The sequence below is a fragment of the Nuphar pumila genome, chromosome 3 (genome assembly GCF_984573655.1).
Source record: "Nuphar pumila chromosome 3, dmNupPumi1.hap1.1, whole genome shotgun sequence".
NCBI lineage: Eukaryota > Viridiplantae > Streptophyta > Magnoliopsida > Nymphaeales > Nymphaeaceae > Nuphar > Nuphar pumila.
In genome coordinates, this window is record NC_143251.1 from 125747228 (window position 1) to 125771018 (window position 23791).

Sequence of the window (23791 nt, forward strand, 5' to 3'; positions counted from 1 at the left end):
TGCATGGCATATTGGGATGCATGTATCATCTCCAAACTACATGGAAGTGGACCCATAAGGAGATAGGGGCATATACTAATATGATTTAATTGCCCTCCAAAGAAAGAAACAGGTTAGGCTTTTAGGGTTATGGTTCCAGATATTGTGATCAATGAAACCAGTAAATTTTTTTTAGTGCACGATATGGAACTCCTTTTAAAGGTAACAACATTATGTTTGGTGTATGTGAAAGTAAAATATGCCCAGGCTACTGATCGATGCAAGTGTAGCTAAAGCATAGACAAACACAAACTTGCGAAACATCTCTCATGCATGGACATGGAGGAGAAACCCTCATGTTGGGCAAGGTAAAGGTAAGTCCATCGTAGCAGTTAGGACATATTTCATGTTCTGTGGCCACTATAAATACTCTCTCTCTCTCTCTCTCTCTCTCTCTCTCTCTCTCTCTCTCTCTCTCTCTCTCTCTCTCTCTCTCTCTCTCTGGGAATAAACTTGTAGCAGTCAAAGACTCAAAAGTCAAAACCCACAAGATGCAGCTTCCTCTCAAACCTCCCCTCTATGGACTCATTTCCCTACCACTTCTCATTGGAGGCATTTGGAAATCAACTTGGTTGTCCACTGGATAATCAGTTACTCTATTGGAGACTTCTGGAAACCAACTAATTTGCACTTTCCTATTACTCATGAATCTTACTGCTAACTTACTATTTTAATTTGTGGGTGTTTGATATGCATGTGATTGATCATTGCTTGTTATTTTTTTATTGGCTTTATTTTTCAGATTATAGTCTTATTTATTGCAATATAGCTTATTCTTTTTTATTTTAAATTTAAGTTTGTGATGTTTACAATATGTGACGATAAAATATGTGTTACAATGCACAATGTGCAACATTGTTAATAAGCAACATCATGAAGAGGATGACGAAGTTATGTAGTCCACTTTTGATCTATGAAGTTCCCTATAAGCATGTATTTTTTCATCTTACTTTTCAATAATATCTGATGGCTTCTTTTGATTTGTTCATCACAGCATATAGATAATTGATGGTCGGTCTTTCTTCACTTATAATTTATGCATTATTCTTTTTTATACATTACGGTTAAAATATATATTATACATAAAAGATTTTTTTTATCTATACGACCTATCCCAAGCTGAGTCGAGCTGAACATCCTGTGTTCGGGTTCAGCTCGTTTAAGCTAAACGAGCTGCTCGTGGCTCGGCTCGGCAGCTATACAAACCGATCACGAACGGGTTTGTGATGAGTCGAACCAAGCCGAGTCACAAGCTGCTCCGTTCGTTTACCAGCCCTAAATATACACTAATAATTTCTTCTCTTGTTCTATTTATTCTTATTGCACAATATATTTTTGTAGCATTTGACATATCCAGATAAAGGAAGCTATATGAATACTTGACATCAAGCTACATAATGTGTTTCCTCTCTGTCATTGTAACCTCATATTCCTTATACCAATGCTTCCATATTTAGTTGCTGAAAATCTTCTCAATGAATGACTCCTTTATGCTTGGTTTTTTTCATTCCAAACATACAGACTTCGGTATGACGATAAATGCTCATGGTAATAAACATCCACAATATAAAAAGGTCATTCAGAAGCATGCTCAATTATTGATCAAAGGCCAAGGAATGAATAAATATGAAGAAAGCAAACTTACATCAACATTCTTTGCTTTCAAATTTTTGGGTTTGACCAAATTAGGATTTTCAATCTCAATAATGCCTTGTGTCCCTTTCTTCTTCTGGAGAATCATAAACAATAACATCAAAAAATGCAAAAGATGGGATAGGATGCACTATAAATGATAGAAATCTATTAGCCTAAACATCAAGAAAAAGTACAATTAGCAACAGCTAACTGAGACAAACTAACTTTTTCCTCATCAGAATCTTCTTCCTCCCCTTCAGATTCTTCTTCCTTCTCCTCCTCCGCCTCCTCCTTTTCCTGACAACATACAGAGGAATCATGAAGATGCAATTTAAATAGTTTAATGAACAATAAACAGGAAGAGATCATAAAATAAATTTGCCACTTTTGATAAGGCATCAAGGCCACCTTGTTAACAATTTACTTCCAGTGTTAAAACGCAGCACAAACAAAATCATACTGATAATAAATATTGAACACATGTTTATAGATAGTTATTTTGTCATCCATTGACCATGTAATGCCAAGTCCACACACACCACACACATGCATATGCTCTCTCACATATATGTTAAACAAAATTATTTGCTAAATATGCACGTTGATGCAGCTATATATTTGTTGTTGAGCATAGGCATTTTTTTACGAAGAAGAAGAATAAAGAATGAATTAACAAAGAATATCAGTATATTGAACTACTAAGACGACAAGTTATTGACAATGAAAAGGCAAAAGGAACAAAAAGAAAAAAGAGCAATTCCTGCCCGGGTTCAGGGTGACAACCCGGCAAGCTTCAATCCAGCTCAAATCCCTAGCAGGCCACTTCTCCTTGCCCACAACCTCAATAACCATAAGCATTGTATCTGAAGCACCTGTAAATCCTCCAAAGCTCCCATGGCTATGTTATAAACACTTCACTTAGCATGTGTGTCTTGTGTCAACACGACATGACATTTTATGGATGCAGTCAAACCTATAGTAATGTTAGACATGATCAACACCTTGTCATTAACTTTATCCATTTCTTTTAATGATCTTGATAGTTTATTTTTTTTTTAATTTGTGTGTTTTTCTCCTAAAATTTATTATAAAATATATTGCATTTATTCACAGACATATTATTTAGTGTTTTGAACATAACAATTTCAGAATTATTGTTCAAAAATTTGTACTTCAGATGATATCCACGCTTTATTGCTTTCTATTAAGAATCTTGAATGTGTTTACCCATGGGATGTACCTAATCCCTAACATAGACCATAGCATTTTTTCGATCCAACAGTTTGCGCTAATTTAGAATAAGAACACGCATTGCATTTATGAGGGTTGCCATGTTATTTGCATTTATTGTGGTCACCAAACAGCCATGAGGTATTGGGTCTTAAAGCTTCATGTTACTAAATGCAACATATTTTTTCTTTTTTGCATTAGCACAACTATTGGATCAAAAAAGATCCCACAGCCTATTAGGCAGTAGGTGCACCTTCCAATATATATATATATATATATATATATATATATATATATATATATATATATATATATATATATATATATATATATATATATATATTGCATAAGTGCATGACCACTTCCGAACTTGCACTGAGCAATGGACTTTTAGTTCTGGGACCTTTAGCAGCGACTTTTGTCGCAGCTAAAGGTGTACTTTGACGCAAACTTGCACCGAGCATCCATTGGGTCGGCACAAGTTCATTTTGGTCATGTTCGAAAGTGGTCATGCACCTACGCATTTTCCTATATATACATACATACATATATATATATATATATATATGTGTGTGTGTGTGTGTGTGTGTGTGTTTCCATATTCACTTGTCCTAGCTTTACAAAACTTTTTTAAGTTCATGCGTTCCAGTGGGTCTAGGTTAGGTTTAGAGGTTTAAGTAGGCTAGGATAGGTGTAAAGGTCAAGTCAAAAGCGGATTCAGGTAACAGGGTCAGCTAACTCTGACAGGTTTTGGTAGAAAATCTGGGACGCCCAAACGGTGCGACAGAAAAATCCCAAAAATTAGAGGATGATTTTATCCACCTTAAGGAATGAACGTGCCAAATTTTAGGGTCAGGGGATTTATATTTTGAGAATTTAAAATAGGGAAAATTATACGTCAGGTTTGGTTTTTCTGCAGGTTGGAGTGGGTTTGGCCAAAATAAACCAGGATTGTAAAATCAATATCTCTTTCCAGAGATATGATAAAATCCTGATTCTTGGAGGGTATGATCTAGATATCCTAAGGGTGTTTGGGTCCAAGTTTAAGGTCTAAATGATGAACGGTTTGGGTAGGGCAGCTTTTGCAACGAAATTTCTGCTTCGTCAACCAACAGATTCTGGACAGGTTGGGGTTTAGGAGAGGTTAAGACTTGTGAGAGTCTTAGGGAATAGGTTTTGATGACTTACACGTTTCAGGGGAAGTATCCTAAAGTTGGGAAAGGGTTTGATTTGTCCGAGGTTGGCAAGGGGTCCACGTACACGACTTGGTTGAGTCGAGTCCTCCATGCTTGTTGATGCAATCCACGAATACTAAGCAGAGTTGGGTCTACTTAGTACTTAGGCAATTTCAAACCTAGGTGGGGTTGGTACCACCTTATGCGGACCAAGAGAAGAGCTCTTAGAGAAAGTGTGAACGAGTCAGGGGGTAGGGACTTGCAGGGGTACGGAAAGGGGAGAGAGAGAGAGAGAGAGATGTCTATAAGGAGAGAGGGGGTGTTAACTATAGAGAGAGGAGAGAGAGTGTGAGATGATTTTGAGAGAAGGTTTTCCAAATTTCTATTCATCCCAAACTTCAGGCCAAGGGAACTCTTATAATGATATTACACAAATCAAAGCATAATTAAAACTAATTAACCCTACTTAGATAGGACCTACTTTTAAGGCTTGTGAGAGTCTTAGGAAATAGATTCTGAAGACTTCCGGCCTAGACTCCTCCATTCATAGGGATAGAGCATCGATGACTCGATTTTCAAGCTCCATCTAATATTGGAGCTCGAAATCATACCACATCATCTTCGTAACCCACTGTGCTGGAGTGGAGTTGTGATGTGCGGCTCCGTGAGGTATTCAAACTCTTGTGGACGGTGCTGACCACCAAGTGCCAGCCAAGGAGGTAGGGCCTCCACTTTTCGAGGGCTAGGATGATTGCAAGCATCTCATTCTCATAAGTTGATAACGTCTTAGCTCTTTTTGTGAAACTCTTTCTAAGGAAAGCCAAGGGGTGGCCTTTTTGCATCAATAACCCTCCAATACTGATGTCACACTAAAGGAGCATCAATTTGTGGGCAAACTAACCAAGTGTAAATTTGGACAACCTAGTGTGTACTACCTTAGCCACATCGTGGATGAGAAAGGTGTGGGCGCAGACCCTAAGAAGGTTGAAGCCATGGTCTCTTGGCCTAAACCAACTTCCATCAAAACCTTGAGAGGGTTCATTGGTCTCACCAGTTATTATAGGAAGTTTGTGTGGAGATACGGGATCATCGTTGCCCCGTTGACGGCAATGTTAAAGAAGAATGCTTTTTATTGGTCGAATGGAGCCGAGCTTGCTCTCAAGAAGCTCAAGCAAGTCATGTGAGAGACCCTAGTCCTAGCCCTTCCCAAGACATCATTTAGCACCCTTTAAAAGGTGGTTGGAGTATTCATCAATCTGAAAGGTATTACTAGGAACTCAAATTGGTCGTCATGAGTCCTAAACACCGTTTTTGGAACGTCCTCCTCCACCATCTCTCAGCTCTAAGATCGATCTTTGTGAACACGTGCACCCCATGCAATTCATCCAATAGCTTGGCAATAACCAGTATGGGTGTTTATCCTTCAAGGTCACCGCAACGAGAGTACGGTAATTGATGTAAAATTGCCAAGTATGATCCTTCTTTCTCACCAACAAGACCAATAAGGAGTAGGGGCTGGAACTTAGTCGAATCACCCCACTATCAAGCATTTCTCGGATCAATCTTTCTATCACATCCTTTTGAGAATTAGCATATCAGTAGGGTCTAACGCTCAAGTGTCCCGCACCCCATAATGAGGATGATATGATAATCTTGGGACCGTTTCAGGGGTAAGGATGTTGATTCTGCAAACACTTCCTTAAATTCCCTTAAAACTTCTTCGAGTTCGGGAGGGACCTCTTCTTCGTTTTCCGCTTGCTCGGTAGTTTGCACCATACACAACAAAGCTACCCTAATTGCTCTAAAAACTTTAAGAGCCTCCTTCGAGTCTATCTCATCACTTCCTTTAGGCCTATGGGCCTTGAGGTGTGTACTCCTACTATCCTTCTTGAAATCCATTTTCATCTTCCCGAAGTTCCAATGGACCTCTCCTAGGGATCGAAGTCAACTCATCCCTACGATAACGTTAACCCCTTAGATAGGGAGCACGTAAAGGTCAACATTGAATACGGATCTTTGCATCTCAAGCTTCGCATTAGAACACATGCTCATGCATTGAAGTTAGTTGTCATCTCCCACAACAACCTCGACCAAAGGTTGTTCTTTCACATCACAATCAAGGCTTTGAACGAGATTTTTCCTTACAAAATTATGGGTCCATCTGGTGTCAACCAACACCTCCTCTTGCAGTTAGGACAACCTTCCCTTCACACGCATGGAGTTGAAAATCAAGACTCTGGATAAGGCATGGAAAGAGATTTCATGGTCTTGATATGTTTCCTCCTCTGATTCTCCCAAAGTGTAGACCGATTCATCCACACGTGTCTATTTTTTGCTTTCTTCAACAATATACATTTTAAGGGCCTTGCATCAATGTCCCGGGCTCCACTTCTCGTCACAGTTATACCACAATCCTTTGTTACGCTGATCCGCAATTTTAGATCTACTAACAAATTTAGTTTTCACAGGGGGTTTTAATTTGTTTTTGGCACCCTCTTCTTTGACTTGGGTGCTAGTTCTCAGCCTATCAAGGGGTTGAGTAGGTCTCCTTATGTGCTTGAACTTCTTTCATCTTTCTTAAACAATTTGTGTTCTAAAAAAGCACCCTTCCAAAGTATGGGGATCTAGTGTCATAAGCGCAATATGAATCTCCTCTTTGAGATTGCCCATGAATACACCTATTAAGGCAGGTTCAGAACAATCACCACATAACATGCTTAGGTCCTCGAACTCGGCTTGATATTCTTGAACGGCCCCTATTTGTTACAAATTTTTCATCTCCACCTTATGATTTGTATATGGAGAAGGTCCAAACCTTTTCAAAAGCTCTCTTTCAAACTCTATCTAAGTCGGTGTTTTGTAGCGTTGCTCACGCCAACAGTACCACCGGATTGCTTCACCTTCAAGGTGGTCAATGACGCATTTTAATCTATTCTTGCAGGAAATTCATTGGTTTACATAGTATTGTTTTGTACAACCGGTCATGGGGATCTTTCCTTGAAAACATAGGAAAAGGAATCTTCACGGGTCGCAGTAGAGAGACGCCAAGTTGGGAAGCTCTCAAATCAAATCTGAAATCTCTCGAGCGCTGACTGAGGATGGACTCGTGCATCTCTTCTTCATCCTAATCCTTACGCTCCTCGTGATTGTTGTTGCCTCCACCTTTGATATTGTGTTGTTGCATACGGATGGCGTCTTGAATGGTGGTGTAGAGTTGATGAACCATTTGGGTGAGGTTTGTTACGCTAGACTCTAAGCTTAGTTGTCAAAGACGCTAGGTGAAGCCTAGGCGGTGAGCCCCTAAAAAGACTAGGCGAGGCCTAGGAGCACTAGGTGGCACCCCAAATAAAAAATTAAAAAAAACATACAAAATATGTAAACAAACTACTAAAATTAATAACAAACATGTATACATCATAAAATCAATCAAAAATAAGCAATAAACAAATAATAACATGTAAGACAATTATATTACATACAAAAAGTCAAATAAATAACTCATGAGCTTATAGATTATATATGAATTAAGTACACAAATGTGTATATATATAATATAAACACATAATATTGAAATTTTATAATATATGTTTATGATATGTCAATATATATACTTATATACAATTGCACAAAAAACATATATATGTGTGTGCAACTGCGCATCAGACCGAGAGACAACCTCGGCTAGGCCGCCTAGGCAGCACCTAGGCCTTTGACAACTAAGAAGAGGAGTGAAAGGAGGAGGAAGAAGAAAAAAAAAGGTAAAAAAACAAGAGGAAAAAAAGAGAATAAAAAAGAAAGATTTTGGGGTGGGAGGAAGAAGAAAAAGAAAAGAGGCAAAAAAAAATTATAAAAACATGACACCTATGTCCCTGCAGCTTAAGCATGGACAGCCTAGGCAAAAAAACATGGCCCTACCGGCTAAACCCATAAGCCTAGGTGGTGGCCCTACGCTTAGCCAGCCCAGGCGACCTAGGCACAACTTTTGACAACTAAGACTCTAAGGTGGTCATTCAGGATTCGACTCCTCCAAGTTTGGAGTTAGCGTCTTCCATGAATTGGTTAAAGGTCTCTAGTGTCAACTGTAGGGTTTGGTCTTGGGGCTTTTTGGGAGCCATAGGAATGTTGCTATGATACCACTCTTGGTGCATTCCGGTGGGCCTGAGTTAGGTTTAGCAGTTTAGGTATGTTAGATTAGATTTAGGGGGTCAAGTCAAAAGTCGTTTAGGATAACAAGGTCGGCAAACTCTGACATATTTTGGTAGAAAATCTGCTATACTCAAATGGTGCGATAGAAAAATCTCAACAATTAGGGAACGATTCTAGACACCTTAAGGAATGAACGTGCCAAATTTTAAGGACAGAGGATTTATATTTTGAGAGTTAAAAATCAAAAAAGCTATAGGTTGGTTTTTCTGTAGGCTGGAATCTGGATTGGGTTTGGGGAAAACAAACCTGAATTGTAAAATCAATATCTTCGTGCAGAGATACGATAAAATCTTGATTCTTGGAGGATTTGATATAGATATCCTAAGGGTGTTCGGGTCCAAGTTTGAGGTCTAAATGAATAATTGTCTGGGTTGGGAAGCTTCTGCAAGTCTGACGAAAATTCTGTTTCGTCAGCAAACAGATTTTAGACAAATTGTGGTTTAGGAGAGGTTAAGGCTTGTGAGAGGCTTAGCGAATAGGTTCTGACGACTTACACGTTTTAGGGGAAGTGTCATAAGGTTGGGGAAGTGTTTGGTCCGTCCAAGGTTGGCCAGGAATCCACGTAAACTACTTGGTTGAGTCGAGTCATCCATGTTTGTTGATGTAATCCACAAACACTAAGTAGAATTGGTTCTACTTAGTACTTAGGCAATTCCAAACTTAGATAGGGTTGGTACCGCCTTATGTTGACCAAGAGAAGAGCCCTTAGGGTAAACGAGTCAGGAGGTAGGGACTCACGTGGGTAAGGAAAGGAGAGAGAGATGTCCACAAGGAGAGAGGGGGGGACGTTAACTAGAGAGAGAGGACAGAGAGTGTGAGACGATTTTGAGAGAAGGATTTCCAAATTTCTATTCATCCAAACTTCACAATGAGTTCATTTTATAGGCCAAGGGAACTCTGATAATGATATTACACAAATCAAAGCATAATTAAAACTAATTAACCCTACTTAGATAGAACCTACTTTTAAACTTAGGTAGGACCTACCCAAGTCACTAATGAGGGCCCACTTTCACAAGAGGCTCTTGGCTTCCAAGGCAATTAGTGAGGGAAGCCCAAGGGTCTACACGACTTCTTTGGAGGGCCTTGAAGTCCTCTTGGGTGGCACCAACCAGGTTAGGCACACATGTCTTTAGAGGCTTCTAGAGGGGACACCCCATGTGGGTCTCACTTGTCATTAATGAGGGGCGCCCAAAGGGGTCCCACATGGATGAGGTGATGGCATGGCTGAGGTGGCATCCTCTTGGCTGGAGTTCCATGTGGCTGAGGTAGCTTGCAACAAATGGAGCTCAGGTAACGAATCTGGATCGGCTTGGCTTGGATACGTTTGCAATATTCAGACATTTGGAGTTGGATCGAGCTCACCCGAGACTTGGTCCGCATCATGAGTCATGTTGCATCAAGCATGTTCATTTTGTGTTCCTGTCACCTACCAAAGAGAAAAGAAAACAAGAAAAATAGATATACTTTGAAAACTCAATTTGCTCTACAGTCAATCTACCAGTCTGGTGAGGCAACTCAAAACCCTCAATGGACCAGGTTAATCATGTGCAATATTTAAAATTTCATTTGTCTTATATGAGACGTGTAAATTATTCATCTCGCAAGTAAAACTAGATGTATTTCCCAATCCAAAAACATCCATAAGCCTTGCCATGATTTTGAAAAAGATTAGTAGCTTATGGTTCTATTAGAAACAAAATCTATGTTACCACCACATGAGAAAAAATGAACACACATGAGATCAGCATTATGCCTCACACTGTGGAGTTAGAAGTTTAAATAAGATGCTAACAAATCATAACTTATTCAAATGACTATAGACATTAAAAGACAATAACAAGAGAGTAACACTAGTGGGCAATTTATACTTTTTTGACACCATAATGTAGCATACCTGTCTAAAACTGCGAGGGCGTGTGGAGGTGCCAGCAACTGAAATTTTGAAAAAAAAAAAAAAACATCAGACAACTTCAATTTAGAGTTTGTGCATTCCATATTAGCAGTTAAGAGATAGCATGTTCATACTAAAACTTAAATTGACATGATGGGTAGATGCACCAGTCATGCAAATTAAAAGTTTGGCTGTAAGGAACTCAGTGCAAGAAGCCTATGAATCCAATATTTCAAATGGATGAGCATGGGAATTCCTTATGACACGCAGATATATTCTTACAAAATAACCCCAAGGCACATGTTTCTGTTATATTAAGATCAACATCACATGGACACTGCACCTAGCATGTATGTGCTACAAAGACATGACATGACGATGGTTATTAATCCATTCAGTATTTCGATCAAAGAATATGTATATTGGGATCTTACCATCAGTACTCAGTAGTAGAGACATAAGGATGACTTTTTGAGCATAAAATAACATAGCTTGACAAAAGATTTAAAATCAGCAATGACAGAATATCATGGTTACCATCATAGGAGCAAATCATGTTATCGGCAATTTCTCCGCAAGATGCTTCTCGGGAGTTTTTTTTTTTTAAAAAGTGGTTCACAGGAAGTTCTTAGATGCTTTAAAAAAATAAATGTAAAGAAAATTTTAAAAGGATAAAAAATAATAGGTTTTAGCAGTAGTTTTTATGAAAATTTAAACAAATAATTGAAAAAGTATTTAAAAATAAAATAAACAAAGAATCAGGAAAATATATACACAGTTAAAGATATAAAAAAAAATAGTATTATGATACAACGTGGTATTTATGTCACAGCCGATATTTTAAAAAGGGGAAAATATTTGCTACTAATGAAGATAAGGAACTAATGATCTAGAAATCATAGGTGCAGGTAAGGAACTAATGATCTAGAAATCATAGGTGCAAGTTGCATCAACTCAATCAAACCACATAGATGTGTTCAGCATGATTTCTTTGCTAAGGATCAAGCCTCGGATCGTGCTTTTCTGATGTAAAAATGTGATCTTTTGAGTTATGAAATTTTGGCACATTGTGGGTCATTGATTTTTGGACCCCTTTAAAGACCTAATTACTTGGCATAATCACATGATCCAAAACAAGTTTCCTACTAAACAAACCATGTAGATCACATCAGTAACATTTGATCTACAAAAAATTGAAAATTTTTGAAGAAAAAAATGATTTATACTACTCATTAGTTACCTTCATCAGTAGCCAATATTTACCCCTTAAAAATATAGTGATATCTCCCCTTTAATATCAGCTGACACCATTCTCCTGTAAATAAAATATCAGCAATATTTGTCGCTACGGTGAGCACCCATCATGTGTGTGCATGCACCAACATATCCCAGTAGATGATTCCACGAGATAAGTCAGACAGGGATTTCTTCTCTAGAACCTATAATCATGCAAAAACAATTCACTTAGGCATTCCTACAAATTCACTCGATCATCTTATTCTCACTTACACAAAAACCTGACAACTCAACAAGAAGCTCTAACCCCTGGTAAAATGAATCTTGAGGTCTCAAGTTGAGATACAAATCATAAATTCACAGCCTCAAATGGTTGGATAACTGGATTCTTCAGATCTAGGATTCTATAAACCGGGGCATGTTGAATGATTGCTACCTAAAACCTGGAGTGATTTATATCAAGCCAAGTTCGACCTATAGAATCTTTCTATTGAAGAGATTCCTACCAAAGAAATGATTGCATCACCTCGCTCCAGGCCCCCAAAATCAAGCAGTTCATTCTTCCTCAAAACATAGGAAACTAACTTAGCTATTTTAAGTGTAATATTTCTACTTCATAACAATATATGTACGCTACACCTAGCAACGTCCAGCAATATTTAGAAGGGGACAAAAGCAAAAAAAGGGAACGCCAAACGCAACAACTAATGCATCATCAATTCCGAAAGATTGAAAAGTACTCCAAGGCATCAATCAGGAATCACAGATACTAAACTACACAAACAAAAAAAAAACAGTCACTATAATCGATTTATTTCGCGACAAAACCATCCACAAACTAATCAAACAGTATACCTGAAGACTAATACTGATCGATCAAAACCCCATATGAAATACTTCCTATTCAAGATCATAGCAATCCTCAAAACAAAACAAATTGATGAACATGGCCATAAACGGGTTTAGGCGTTTTCCCGCTTCTAAAGCAACCGATCAGAAGGCAGAAGATCTAAGAGGAAACATTATTTAATGCAGAGGAATAAGAGGAAGGATATCGAAATTTGTAGTAGGGAGAGAGATGGGAGGGACTCACGCATTTCCTCGGGCGTGGAGAAGTGCCTGCGGCCGGTGGGCTTGCCCTTGAATTTACCCCTCCCCATCCTCTCTCTCCCTCTTTCTCTTTATCTCTCGATCGATCGATGGATGGAATGGCAGTGGATGATGGGATGCGTTTTTCTTTCTTCGCTGCTCTCTCTTTCTCCTCGAGCGCGTGCGGTAGTGCAAAATTAGCAAACCCTACCGGAGAAGGAAAGAGGGAGAGACTCCTTTTTGGCCTCTGCTTTGTTTAGGGCCTCTCTGTTTTTATAGTGACCCTACTACAAGTCTTACAAATTGATTTGGCGTGACAGGTCTTTATGTCCCGAGTCCCTGACAAGGACGATGTTACTTGTTTCCGTAGTGGCAAAAGTTAAAAACGGTAAAATATAGGCAGCCAAAAAACTTGAGAGAAATTGAATTTTTTTTTTAAAGCTCGTATTTTTTGGCAAAATCTCGGCAATCAAAAATAATTTAGAAATACTAAAAATTATTTGTATATGGAAATATAAGTAAAAAATATTTAAAAATAATAACCACGAGGTTTTTTATGATAAATAGCCGATAAAAACACAAATATCGTGTTTAAACCACGATATTTATGTGTTTTTATGAAAAGCTAATGAGAAATTGAAAAATATCATGAGAAATTACAGTTTTTAGCTTTCCGATAATTTTTTGTGCTAGATTTGTCACTGTGCTTGTTGTAGGTTTTTTTTATATAGGCAAGCTGGGATTAGGCAACCCCCACCGGTTATACAGCGCATCATTGGGTTTTGAACTTGCAGTGTCCAAACACAAGGTGTCATGCACTAACTGGTCCTACCAAATAAGCGTTGGTTGACTTGTTAGGGCTGCAAACGGATCGGACATGGTCAGACATCCTATTCAAATCTGACATGTATTGTTTTTTGTATGGATCCTTCAAGTAAAATCCGAATGTAGATTTGGATCAGTATTTTAAATTGGTTATGGAGTTGATTCAAACCAAAATATGAACCGAATGCATTTTTTACATGTAAATAGCTAGTTTTGTTCTTTTTTTTTGGAATCCAATTCTACCACATGCATTTAGGATTTGGATTCAATCTGGACTCCTCTAAACTGACTTGGATCTAGATCCAGATTTAGATATACTGTTTGCATTTAGGATTTGGACTCAGATCTGACAGGATCCAGTGTGAATCTGACCTCTTTGCACCGCTACCCCTAGGGATGTAAACGGATTGGATTCGGATTGGATGTAGCCAATATTATATCTCATTAATCAGATGTGGCTTGAATGGATTTGAATTTGGATTCGGATTCAGGTGATGAAAATCTCATATCAGATCCACTTTTTTATGGATTCAGTTATCCATCAAATCTGGATATTTGTCCGATTCAGTAGCAAAAAATTAAAACCATATCTGCATCCGACCATAATCGGATATGGTTTTGGCTTACCAAACACAACTAAATGAAATCGAACTTGGCCAGATATCGGATAAAATCCAATTGATTGACGTCCCTATAAATGCCACTATCGGCCAACGGGGTTCCAGAAGCAATTTATGGTTGATCCAGATCTTGGATGGATGCTTATGTTCTGTAAGTTTGAATCTGAAAGTCGAGTCTAGTATTATGTCCAGTGAAACAAAATTGAATCCAGATCCAAATTGTATTGTATCATTGTCATATGGGGTCAAAGGAAAAGATGGTTGGAGACTAGGGTTTTACGTGGGAAAGATGCCGATGCAATGGAATGCAGATGAGAAATAAGAGACCTGATTCAACCTACATGTTTTCACTAGGGGTGTCAATGACTGGAACACTGTCAGAATTCGGTGGGTCTAAACCAGGATCCAGCTAAGAGGTGCTGGACCACGGATACTATGTCAGGATCCAGGTCTAATCGGACCTTCCATAGGCAAAACCATACCCATGATAAAATAGTACCTTTTGTGTTGATTACATTATACATTGAAAATTGGGAGATTTCCATTTAGGGATTTACCTTTTATCTAAAATTTTAAAAATGACCCACGTTTTTTGAAATTCTTGACAGGGAGCGGCACATTGCATTTGTGCAATACGTTTGCATCTGATCCAGACTCTAGTTTATCTTTAATTGTTTGACCCAATCTTGTCAGTATCGGTATCGGTCCTGAATCGTTTGGCCAACGATTCAGGTGAATTGGCCGATACCGATTCAGAAAGAATCGGATAAAAAACAATTCAAAAGTATTTCAAGTCAATGAGAACGTGACACATGTTTAAAACGTTAAAATAATATTAAACATTAAATTTAAGTTTTTATAATTTTTAAAAAATAGCCGATTCAGGTTAGTACCGCGTATCTATTTTCTGATGATACTACTGACAACATTGGTTTGATCAACCAACATGTCACATTGGTGGAATCAATTGAGATAGCTAGATCAGGACTGAGGGGTCTCATATTTGTATCTCATGGGGGTTATCCCCCAATTTGCCTATCAAAGAAAAAAAAAAGTGTGCACCAGTGGCTTGGTCCCACAAACTCATGGTGTTACAATTTAACATGTTTTTTTTTATCAAATCTCCAATTGAATCTGATCCCAGTTTGAATAAATAGTCATATGCCCGTATTCTATTTCCCATGCCAAATCCAAATTTTGGAAAATGGGTCGGTGCCATCTCTAGATCCGACCCAATTACAGCCCTACGTGATCTCCTAATTAGAGAAATAGGATGACAATGAATCGAATCTTAAAACCAAGTCAGCATTCTTGGCAGCCGTGCTTGCCAAGGAAAAAACAGAGGAAGTATTTTTTCGATGGCAAGTTCGGGTTAGGCAGACCCTACCAGATTACATAGAAAATTCTCTACATTTCAGATAACTTGGAAGATGAATGATTGCACAAATGACATAAATATATTTATTTTCTTTTTTTTAACAGGAAGAAGTCATTATTTTGATTCAAACTTAATTAATAAAAAAAACATTGTTCTTATATGTGATGATGTAATTATTTTTAACACAGGCAAGTGGAAGTAATGACATACACTCATATATACCTTATGTTCATATTTATATACTATGCTTCCCTTGATAAGTTTTTTTAGAATAATGCTTTCCTTGATAAGTTAACCATCACTGAAGTAAGCACAAAAAAGGGGAAGAAAAAAGAGCACAGTAAAAGTTCACAGAGTTTTCTTCAAAAATTCGTAATCTAATAATAGCAAAAAAATCATCAAGTGTCACATCCTAAACAAGGTCAATTTGATGACAAAGCTGTGGAGGCTTTTGCCCTTTTGAGGAGAATCATATTCTTCTTTTTTTTAAGGCAAGTTGGGATTAGGCAGACCTACAACGATACCATTGGGATTTGAATTTGCAACTTCCCAACACAAGATAACGTGCACTAGCTGCCCCTACCAAACAAGCAGAGCCGCTGGTAAGGAGAATCATATTCTTGCAATGGCATCCACCCATCCCAAAGTTTCACTTTGCAAAAGGTAGATGCCTTTTCAAGGTGATTTGGTCATTGGTCAAAACCCTTGTGGTTTGAAATCACCACCATTCCTGGCCTCCATCTTTGTGTAACGATAACATCGGTACTTTCTTGTGGGCTTCATTGTTTATACAATGTATGGTGGTGATTTCACAACATAAAAAAAAAAAAATCTGTTTTGATATATCACCTGCTCTCACACCAGCTGGGTTGCCATGGGCACGGGGAGAAAGTGCTGACCTGTTAATCCCAGGTTCAATTCTTATCGGGTGTGAGGGTGCCTTTAACTGGTGGCTCCATAAAGGCTGAGTGTCGGTGACCCCACCCAGGGTTTACCTCATAGAGGAGCGGGCTCATTAAGTAACCCAGTTCTAAGAGGCCTCAGTAATGCAGTGAATGTCATGATGCATGAGTCTACTTTCATTGTTGTTATAGGTCAGTGCTCATTCATTCCGATGTTAGTGTCATGAACAGAAAATCGTCATGACCATCTCACCGTGCAAAGAGGCCTCAGTAATGCAAAATGTGAAGCAGAGCTAACTGATATCAACAGCTCCATCAGGATGGCGCTGTCTGGATGTTGAATCTTGAGGCGTGGTTCAAAAATACCTGTTATCAGATAACATCAAATCACTTAACAATAGACAGCCATGAAATGCAGTACAGGATAGGTCTCCAAGTATGCTTACCAGGGGAAAGTTTTCTTCCCTTGTACAGACCACTGGCTAATGGATTTCTTGCCCAATGGTTGACTGCCACAGGGCTTGTAGGCTGAAGACCCATAACCTTCCCATCCCTCGATAACAGAAGCTGTATAACCAAAAAAGAAAAAATAAGCATTGATGAGCAGACCAAAACATCAATAAGGCTCAGTCAGGTGGCTGGTAATTGATGCAAGAATTGAGGAATTGGTTGAAATTCAGTCAAACTACTCTGTCACTGATTATTTGGGACAAAGGAATTGAGAAGGCATATAATGAATTGAGGATGCAGTTGAGGCATTTATACCTTTGTCTTTGCATCCAAAATTGGAATCCATAAATCCTACGCTAGAGGTAGCATTTACCAATTGAAGGAGTTGAGAGCTTCCAACTCAAGGCATATGCAGTTTATCCAGAAATCAGATGGCTACTTAGAAAGAGGAACTAAACTTTGGAGTTTCCTTGTGTCGGATACCACACCATTGGGGCCTCTTTTAATCAAAACCTTTAAGAAAACAAGTTAGACAAAGGAAGAACCCATATTTATGACTTGACTTGTAACAAAACATAACTTATAATGGGGGTAAAATGTTAAACTCCCTTGCTGCTAATATTGCTCATAATGCATGCTGTTTAGTATCACAATATATGACAAAGCATTGTGAGCATATCAACAGCATGAGGATGAAAGTAAAATACCATGTAATTTGATGCTTATTCAGTTTATGTTGTGAGTATGAGTGAAGATAGCAGACTAGGTTTACATTATTCAGTATGTTACATCAGTTGGATTCTCTTTGAATGTTGAGATTAGTTTCACCTAATTCAAATAGCAAGAAACCATCAGTAAAATGAAAGCAACCACTCAAAATCTGTTATCTACTATCTACATCAAGAGAGTTGAAAATATAATAGCAGGGAAAAAATCAAAACACAATTGAATTACCTCGTAGCTTGCAATATCTTGTGCAGTTGGAGCTTGATTTATTTCATTCACTTTGTCAGGAGATGACCTGCTCTCAGAAACATGAGGATCTGTCAAATCAACAGTAGAATTGGATTAGTTTGCACCTGACCCATCATTTCGAGCAACACTCTCCTGAACAACCTCTGTGTTGTTCAATGCGCCCAAGTATGGTGGAATTTCCGCAGTCCATGCACCAACATCAGCATTAAATTCTATGCTATCAGAGCAGCCAAGACCATCATTAATCCTTTCCATGACTGAGCTGAGACACATAAAGTTTCCATCTCCATGGGAGAAAGTTCTATACTTGATGGAAACATAGGCTACAAGAGAAGAAAAAAAGAAAGAGAGAAAAAGATTAGTTTCTTTCAAAACCACTGATACTAGACCTAGCATTTAACAAAAAGAGGTTCCCTTTGGAAAATAGAGATACAACAAAAGAATATTTAGTGAATATGCAGTAAATAGATATCCAACAAAGAGGCCAAACTTTAAAATTTTAGGCTAATAGTAATATTCTCTTAAAAGTCCTGAAAAGCAAGTTGGAATCACTTGAACTTTGAGATATATCTAAAGCAAGTTTTCAACAGCCCACTGCACATCATAAAACTTCACAAAATAACAAATTATATCAGTTGCGACTGCCCTCACAATATTCAATAGCATTTCCCCCGTGTATAAATGGCAATAATGCCAAAAGTGGGGCATCAAACACTAGCAGCAACAAAGAATGAGTATGATGGAATCACTCCGAATACATACATCGGTATGGCTCGAAGGTTGATGCTCAGAAGAGTCAATATCTCGCACTGATAATGAACAAGGTTCAATAGACGATTCCACGTACTTCCAGGAGCCACGGAAATAAAGTTTTCCCTAAACACTGATGATAACCACAACAAATCCAGTAGCAACTGTGGCAGACAGAATTCGCCAAAAAGAAAAATTCCTCTGTAGTTTAAAAAAACAGCAACAAATTATTTGGGACATACTGTTCAATCAACCCAATAAGTGAGACTGTTGGAAGATAAAAGTATAAAAATCATTCAGCAAAGACTGCACCATACTCTTCAAGTTGTTAGAAGATATTGTGTCCATCTTATACTGAAGATTCATGAAAGGAATGGCATATAAATCTTCATAATACATATCTAGAATATCAGCCAACTCTACCTGGAAAGAGGGGGGAAAAGTTCACATCGATGTGCAATATTCTCAATTAAACCAACAAAGGCACAAATGCTTATTTAAAAAAATTCCTTCTCATCCATCTTTTTATCAAATTGAATTTGACAAGAAAACATTATATTTAACATTCCAAAATATTGAGAAATGACATCTTTGTTTTCAAAATAATTGAGTTAATTGAAACATCACAACTTGAACATTAGGTTTATAAAAAGAGCATTTACTTAAACTAGAATAAAAGTCATAGGATTTCTAAATGACACAGTATTGGATGGCAAGAAGACCATATGAAAGAATCTTGAGCATTTGGAACAGAAGCTAGAAATGGAAACTTTGCACAGAAACTATCATAATGCAAGGAAATCATAAAAAATGGAAGTTATTTACTCTAGGAACTCGATTTCCAAGAAACAGGCTCTTTTTCTTACCACTGCCCAAATAATTGTTCATATTTATTCCTATCAAACATGAAGCTTAGTTAAAATTCCTACATACTCTAAAACATGAAGTGAGTCAAGCAAATGATTAACACCGAATATCGTTAGTTCCAATGAGCAGTATCTGTACAAAGTCCACTTGGGGCTAGTGGAGTAAACATACCATTTCAGTATGCACATTCCTGCCATGTGAATGCCACAATCAGTGGGCTTTGTTGAAATCTAAACAACAATGGAGTAAGAAATAGAAAGTTGAAGATCGAATCATTTTAAGAGTCAAAGTAATAAAAGAACATTCGTGAACATAATGACTCCATAACCATGAATAATAAAAATGGAAGAATAGAAAACTTCATTTGTGGAGCAAATAAGTGAAGGGTTGACAGCATATGTAGCATCATTGGCAGTTCATGTTCAAATACCATGGAACCTCAGAAAGCCCTCAAGTGCAATGCTTCATGCAAGAGTTAGAACAAAATCTTACATGTCTCATGTAAGTATATGCATACAGGAAAAAAAATCAATTATGTTTTCTAGGGAATATCGGAAATAAATAAATGGGCAATAACATACCATTTGATAATGACTTAAAAGAATTTCCCACCTATTATCTTGAAATTTTTGCCACCCACCAAACTTCACACTTTTAAATTTGTTAGCATCGATTTGCAACTTGTAAGATGGTACATACTCTTGAACCCATGTGCTAAATTCAGGACCATCTTTTTTTCCCATTCTTGAATGTGTTGACAAAGGCCACCATGCATGTCGTGACTTCCTTCCCTTGAGAACACAATTCCACTTACTTGACTCGAATACTTTTGCCGGTGTCCTGGCATTGTCCGCCATTTCATTATAAGAAAACTGATACAGAGAAACTGATAAATCCATAGAGGTGATCTTCCCGCGCTTTTTGAACCAATGAAATGCATTACTGGAGGACATGCCCAATTTGTGGCCAATAAAATTGCTTATAGACTTCTAGTGTTTTCTAATGCACATGTACAAATTGTTTCAGCAAGCACGGCCAGAACCTTTTCATCCGAGGAGCTAAGAGTACAATAAAGCGGAACCTGCTGAGGTAACAGGATAAAATTACATGTGAGCAAATCATACATAACCTACTAAACTATAGATGACAAGCCAGAACTTTGAACAAAAATGCCAATGGACAATTCAGATAATTAAACACCTCTCTGGGATTGCCAAGCTCGTTCACGCCGCGCTCATTTCCTGGTTGGAACAATGCAAGCTCAAAACTCCACAAACGCTGAATGACCACTTGCCTGAATGTCATGGCCAGTATGGTATTAGAGGTCAAACCCGATGAGATGTCAGCAGTGAGAGAACTCCTCAGTTCCTTCACTTTCTCTATAACTTTCCTAGCTGGCAAAAACTGATGACAACATAGCCTTAGCACCTAAAACTAAGAAGTCACTACACTACCATCCAATTAGTGGGTGTTTGGGATGCCACCCAATTATCCAAAAATAACGGGATAACAGAGGAAGTCGTATCACACTTAATGTTAGAATGTCCCAATTTATCCCACTGTTCTCGACAAGTTGGTGTAATTGTATCAACCTCCACAACGCAAAAAACCCAACTTATTGTTGGGTTGGATTTGGCTTTATGTGATTGTTCCTACCAAGTGTTTGTTGAATTTCCTAAGAGATTCACATGGAGGGGAATTGCTTCCTCAGATTTGGTTTCTCCCCAACGCTTACCCCACTTTTCTATACAAGTGGATGCACGCCAACATCCCCAATAGTATGAGGATGATCAACTAAGAAGTTTCAACATGTAACCACTCGCAGAGAAATCAGAAGCAGATGGAAACAGTTCGACAATAAGATCTGAACCCGATTTTTATAAATAGAGAAAGAGGTCTCAACGAAACAATCAAAATCTGCAAAACCCACCAATCTTGTAGCAACCGTGATGTGTTCGCCGGGGTGCCCAGGAAAGACCGTTTCCACAACCATGACGGATAATCCAGCGGCGATGTGCTCGTCGGCAGCGCTGCCACCGTAGCCCGCAGCCGCGGGGAGGGCTTGCTGCAGACTGACGTCTCCGATCACGGAGAGCCTGCCTAGGTTGTTCTCGAAGGTTCGGAGAGCGGGGAACTCGTCGGAATCCAAGCTCTCCAAATCCGCGGCCGACCGCACCGGCAGTGGGTCGGTTCCCAGCGAACAAACTCTGAGTCTGAGACCGTTCCTTCTCTTCCCATTGGTTATGAATGAGAAGAGGGGCGTTGGGTGGTGGGGAATGGTGCTATGAAGAGATGGGTAATGGAGTTTGGGGGTCGCAGAAGAGAGTGGAAGAAGAAGAGCGGGACTTCCACCCATCGCTGCAATCATCAGCTTTTAATCGGAACCATCTCTAAAATAAATCGTGGGGACCGCGGTGGGGAAATGAGGGTTTTGTGGTGTCTCCTTTGAAGCGAGGGTTTTACGTAGAAATGCAACAGTTCAAATTTGGATCGGGTTTTGTGGTCTGATATGAGCATCTAGTGCACATTACCTTGTGTTGGGAAGTTCAAATCTCGCTTGTATAATTGTATAATTGGTAGGCTTGTATAATTGTATAATTGGTAGGATCTGCCTAACACCAGCTTAGAGATCGCAGTGGACTTGGGGAAACCGGGCCCGCCCCGCCTCGCCCTGTTTGGACCGGGGATTGAGAACATGAAATGGGGATGGTGGCGGGGATGGAAGTTAAAATCAAAACCCGCTTAGGGATGGAGGTGGTGATGGACCTAAGCTTTCTCCTGACCCGCCCTCATCCCGGCTTTGTCCCTATCCTGATCCTTCTTTAGAGATGGCAGTGGACCCAGGAGAAATGAGATCCCGCCCCGCCTCGATCCTTTAGACCGGATATGGACGACATGAAACGGGGATGGAGGCAGGGATGAAGATTAAAATCAAAACCCGTGCCGAGATGGAGGTGGAGATGGAAGCTAAGATTTTGATATGGGGCAGGGTTGGAGACCTTGTCCCCCGCCCTCACCCCCCACCCCAGTCCACTGTCATCCCTAACCAGCTTGCCTTTCAAAAAGGAACAAAGAATGGAGTTAAGAGCAGAGATAACACCAACCTGATCACTCATTTTTTTATCCACTCTTCTCCAACATTGGATAGAAATGAATGGAGGAGAAGGATTCATGTGGAAGACCCAGAATGATTTTCTTTGTTGGTTCATATGGCCGACCCCAATTGTTTTGGGATGAAGGTGTAGTAGTTGTTGTTGTTTGTCTTCTCCAACATTGGCTTCCAAACAGAGTCTTACAGGGATTTGGTAGAACAAAAGATGTCTTACAGGAATTAATTTCAGCTTTTCAGCTGTATTTCAAACATCTGCGTAAGTGCATCCTTAGCTACCATCTGACAGAAAGCCCAAGTTATTACTAGTTGTTTGTAAGCTAGTACCTTCGTGGGCATTGCCTTCCTAGACAGGGATGGCTGTGGTTGCACGAGATGACTCTGCTTCAAAACCCATGAGGCACCGTCTCTTGTAAAGTCAAAGCTAGGTGCAGTTTCCTATAGGTAAGGAAGACTTCAAGGGTTTTACCAATTAAGGGTTTGACATTGTGCTAACGATGATTTTTATCTTGACCTGGAAAAAATAAAGGAATAACAGACCTTTTTATCCAAATTGATTCTTGACCTTTATATATGATTGGCATTCGGTCCATATATGTTTAGATTGGATGAGTAAAGTCTTCATACAAAATAAGGATGTATGGTCGTACTAGACTTGACTAGTTGGATGTTGGCTAAACAAATTCAAAATTAGATATCAAATGTGCTTTATTTACATGTAATGGAATTACCATAAGAAAAATAACAGTATTGTATCGGTAATTTGACTAGATTATCTAAAAACTATATAATTTTGTATATTCTCTCGATGTCCAAAATCACAAATATCCAACATCGTTAAGAGCCTTTTATACTTTGCAATTGCAATTTTAGGCATTTTGCGGAAAAATTATACCGTTTATCAAATATGTCCAACACACACTTAAATCTAGAATCACAACGATTTTAAACCTTACAAACTTGCATAAATTTATTTGTGAATTTTCAGTGAAACTAAAATCACCAAAATCGTAAATATCCTACTATTTTGCATATAGATAAATATTTTGTATAAATATATTTGTAAATATCTTATTTTTTCGCATACACTTCTTAAAATCACATAAATTTATGTGTTAAATACTTACCACTAATTTTGTAAATAACTTACTTTTTTGCATATATTGCATGCTCTCCCGTGAAGTTATCTGCAAATTTCTAGGTATCAAAAATATCGTACTTAAATATTTATGAAATTATGACAAATATACAATATTTTTTATTTTAATGGCTTTTTTTAATCATACATAATCTATGGTCTTTTTTATCTTTTCTCTCTAATCAGTGGTTACTTACCTGCTTTCCTTTTGACAACTATTTTTAATTCATTTACGTATATCATACTGGTTCTCATATATGTTCTGAAATCTCG

General features: G+C 38.4%; 1 protein-coding gene and 1 long non-coding RNA gene across 2 annotated transcripts in view; both read right to left on the minus strand.

Annotated features, from left to right (window-relative positions):
- LOC149843652 (uncharacterized) overlaps nt 1-12753 on the minus strand; it is a 44622-nt gene extending 31869 nt beyond the window's left edge. The window contains exons 1-4 of the mRNA XM_089999996.1: nt 12509-12753; nt 10183-10220; nt 1900-1971; nt 1685-1768 (exon numbers count right to left, since the gene is read on the minus strand). Of these exons, the coding sequence (XP_089856122.1) occupies nt 1685-1768; nt 1900-1971; nt 10183-10220; nt 12509-12575 (261 nt within the window). The 5' untranslated portion in view covers nt 12576-12753. The remainder of the gene's footprint in view (nt 1-1684; nt 1769-1899; nt 1972-10182; nt 10221-12508) is intronic.
- Nucleotides 12754-17508: 4755 nt separating this feature from the next.
- On the minus strand, nt 17509-20778 carry LOC149843653 (uncharacterized). Its single transcript, XR_016431146.1, has 4 exons — nt 20472-20778; nt 19853-20355; nt 18417-18605; nt 17509-17977 (listed from the first exon to the last, which is right to left on the minus strand). It is a non-coding gene; the product is annotated as an uncharacterized LOC149843653 (long non-coding RNA).
- Between the last annotated feature and the right edge of the window lie 3013 nt (nt 20779-23791).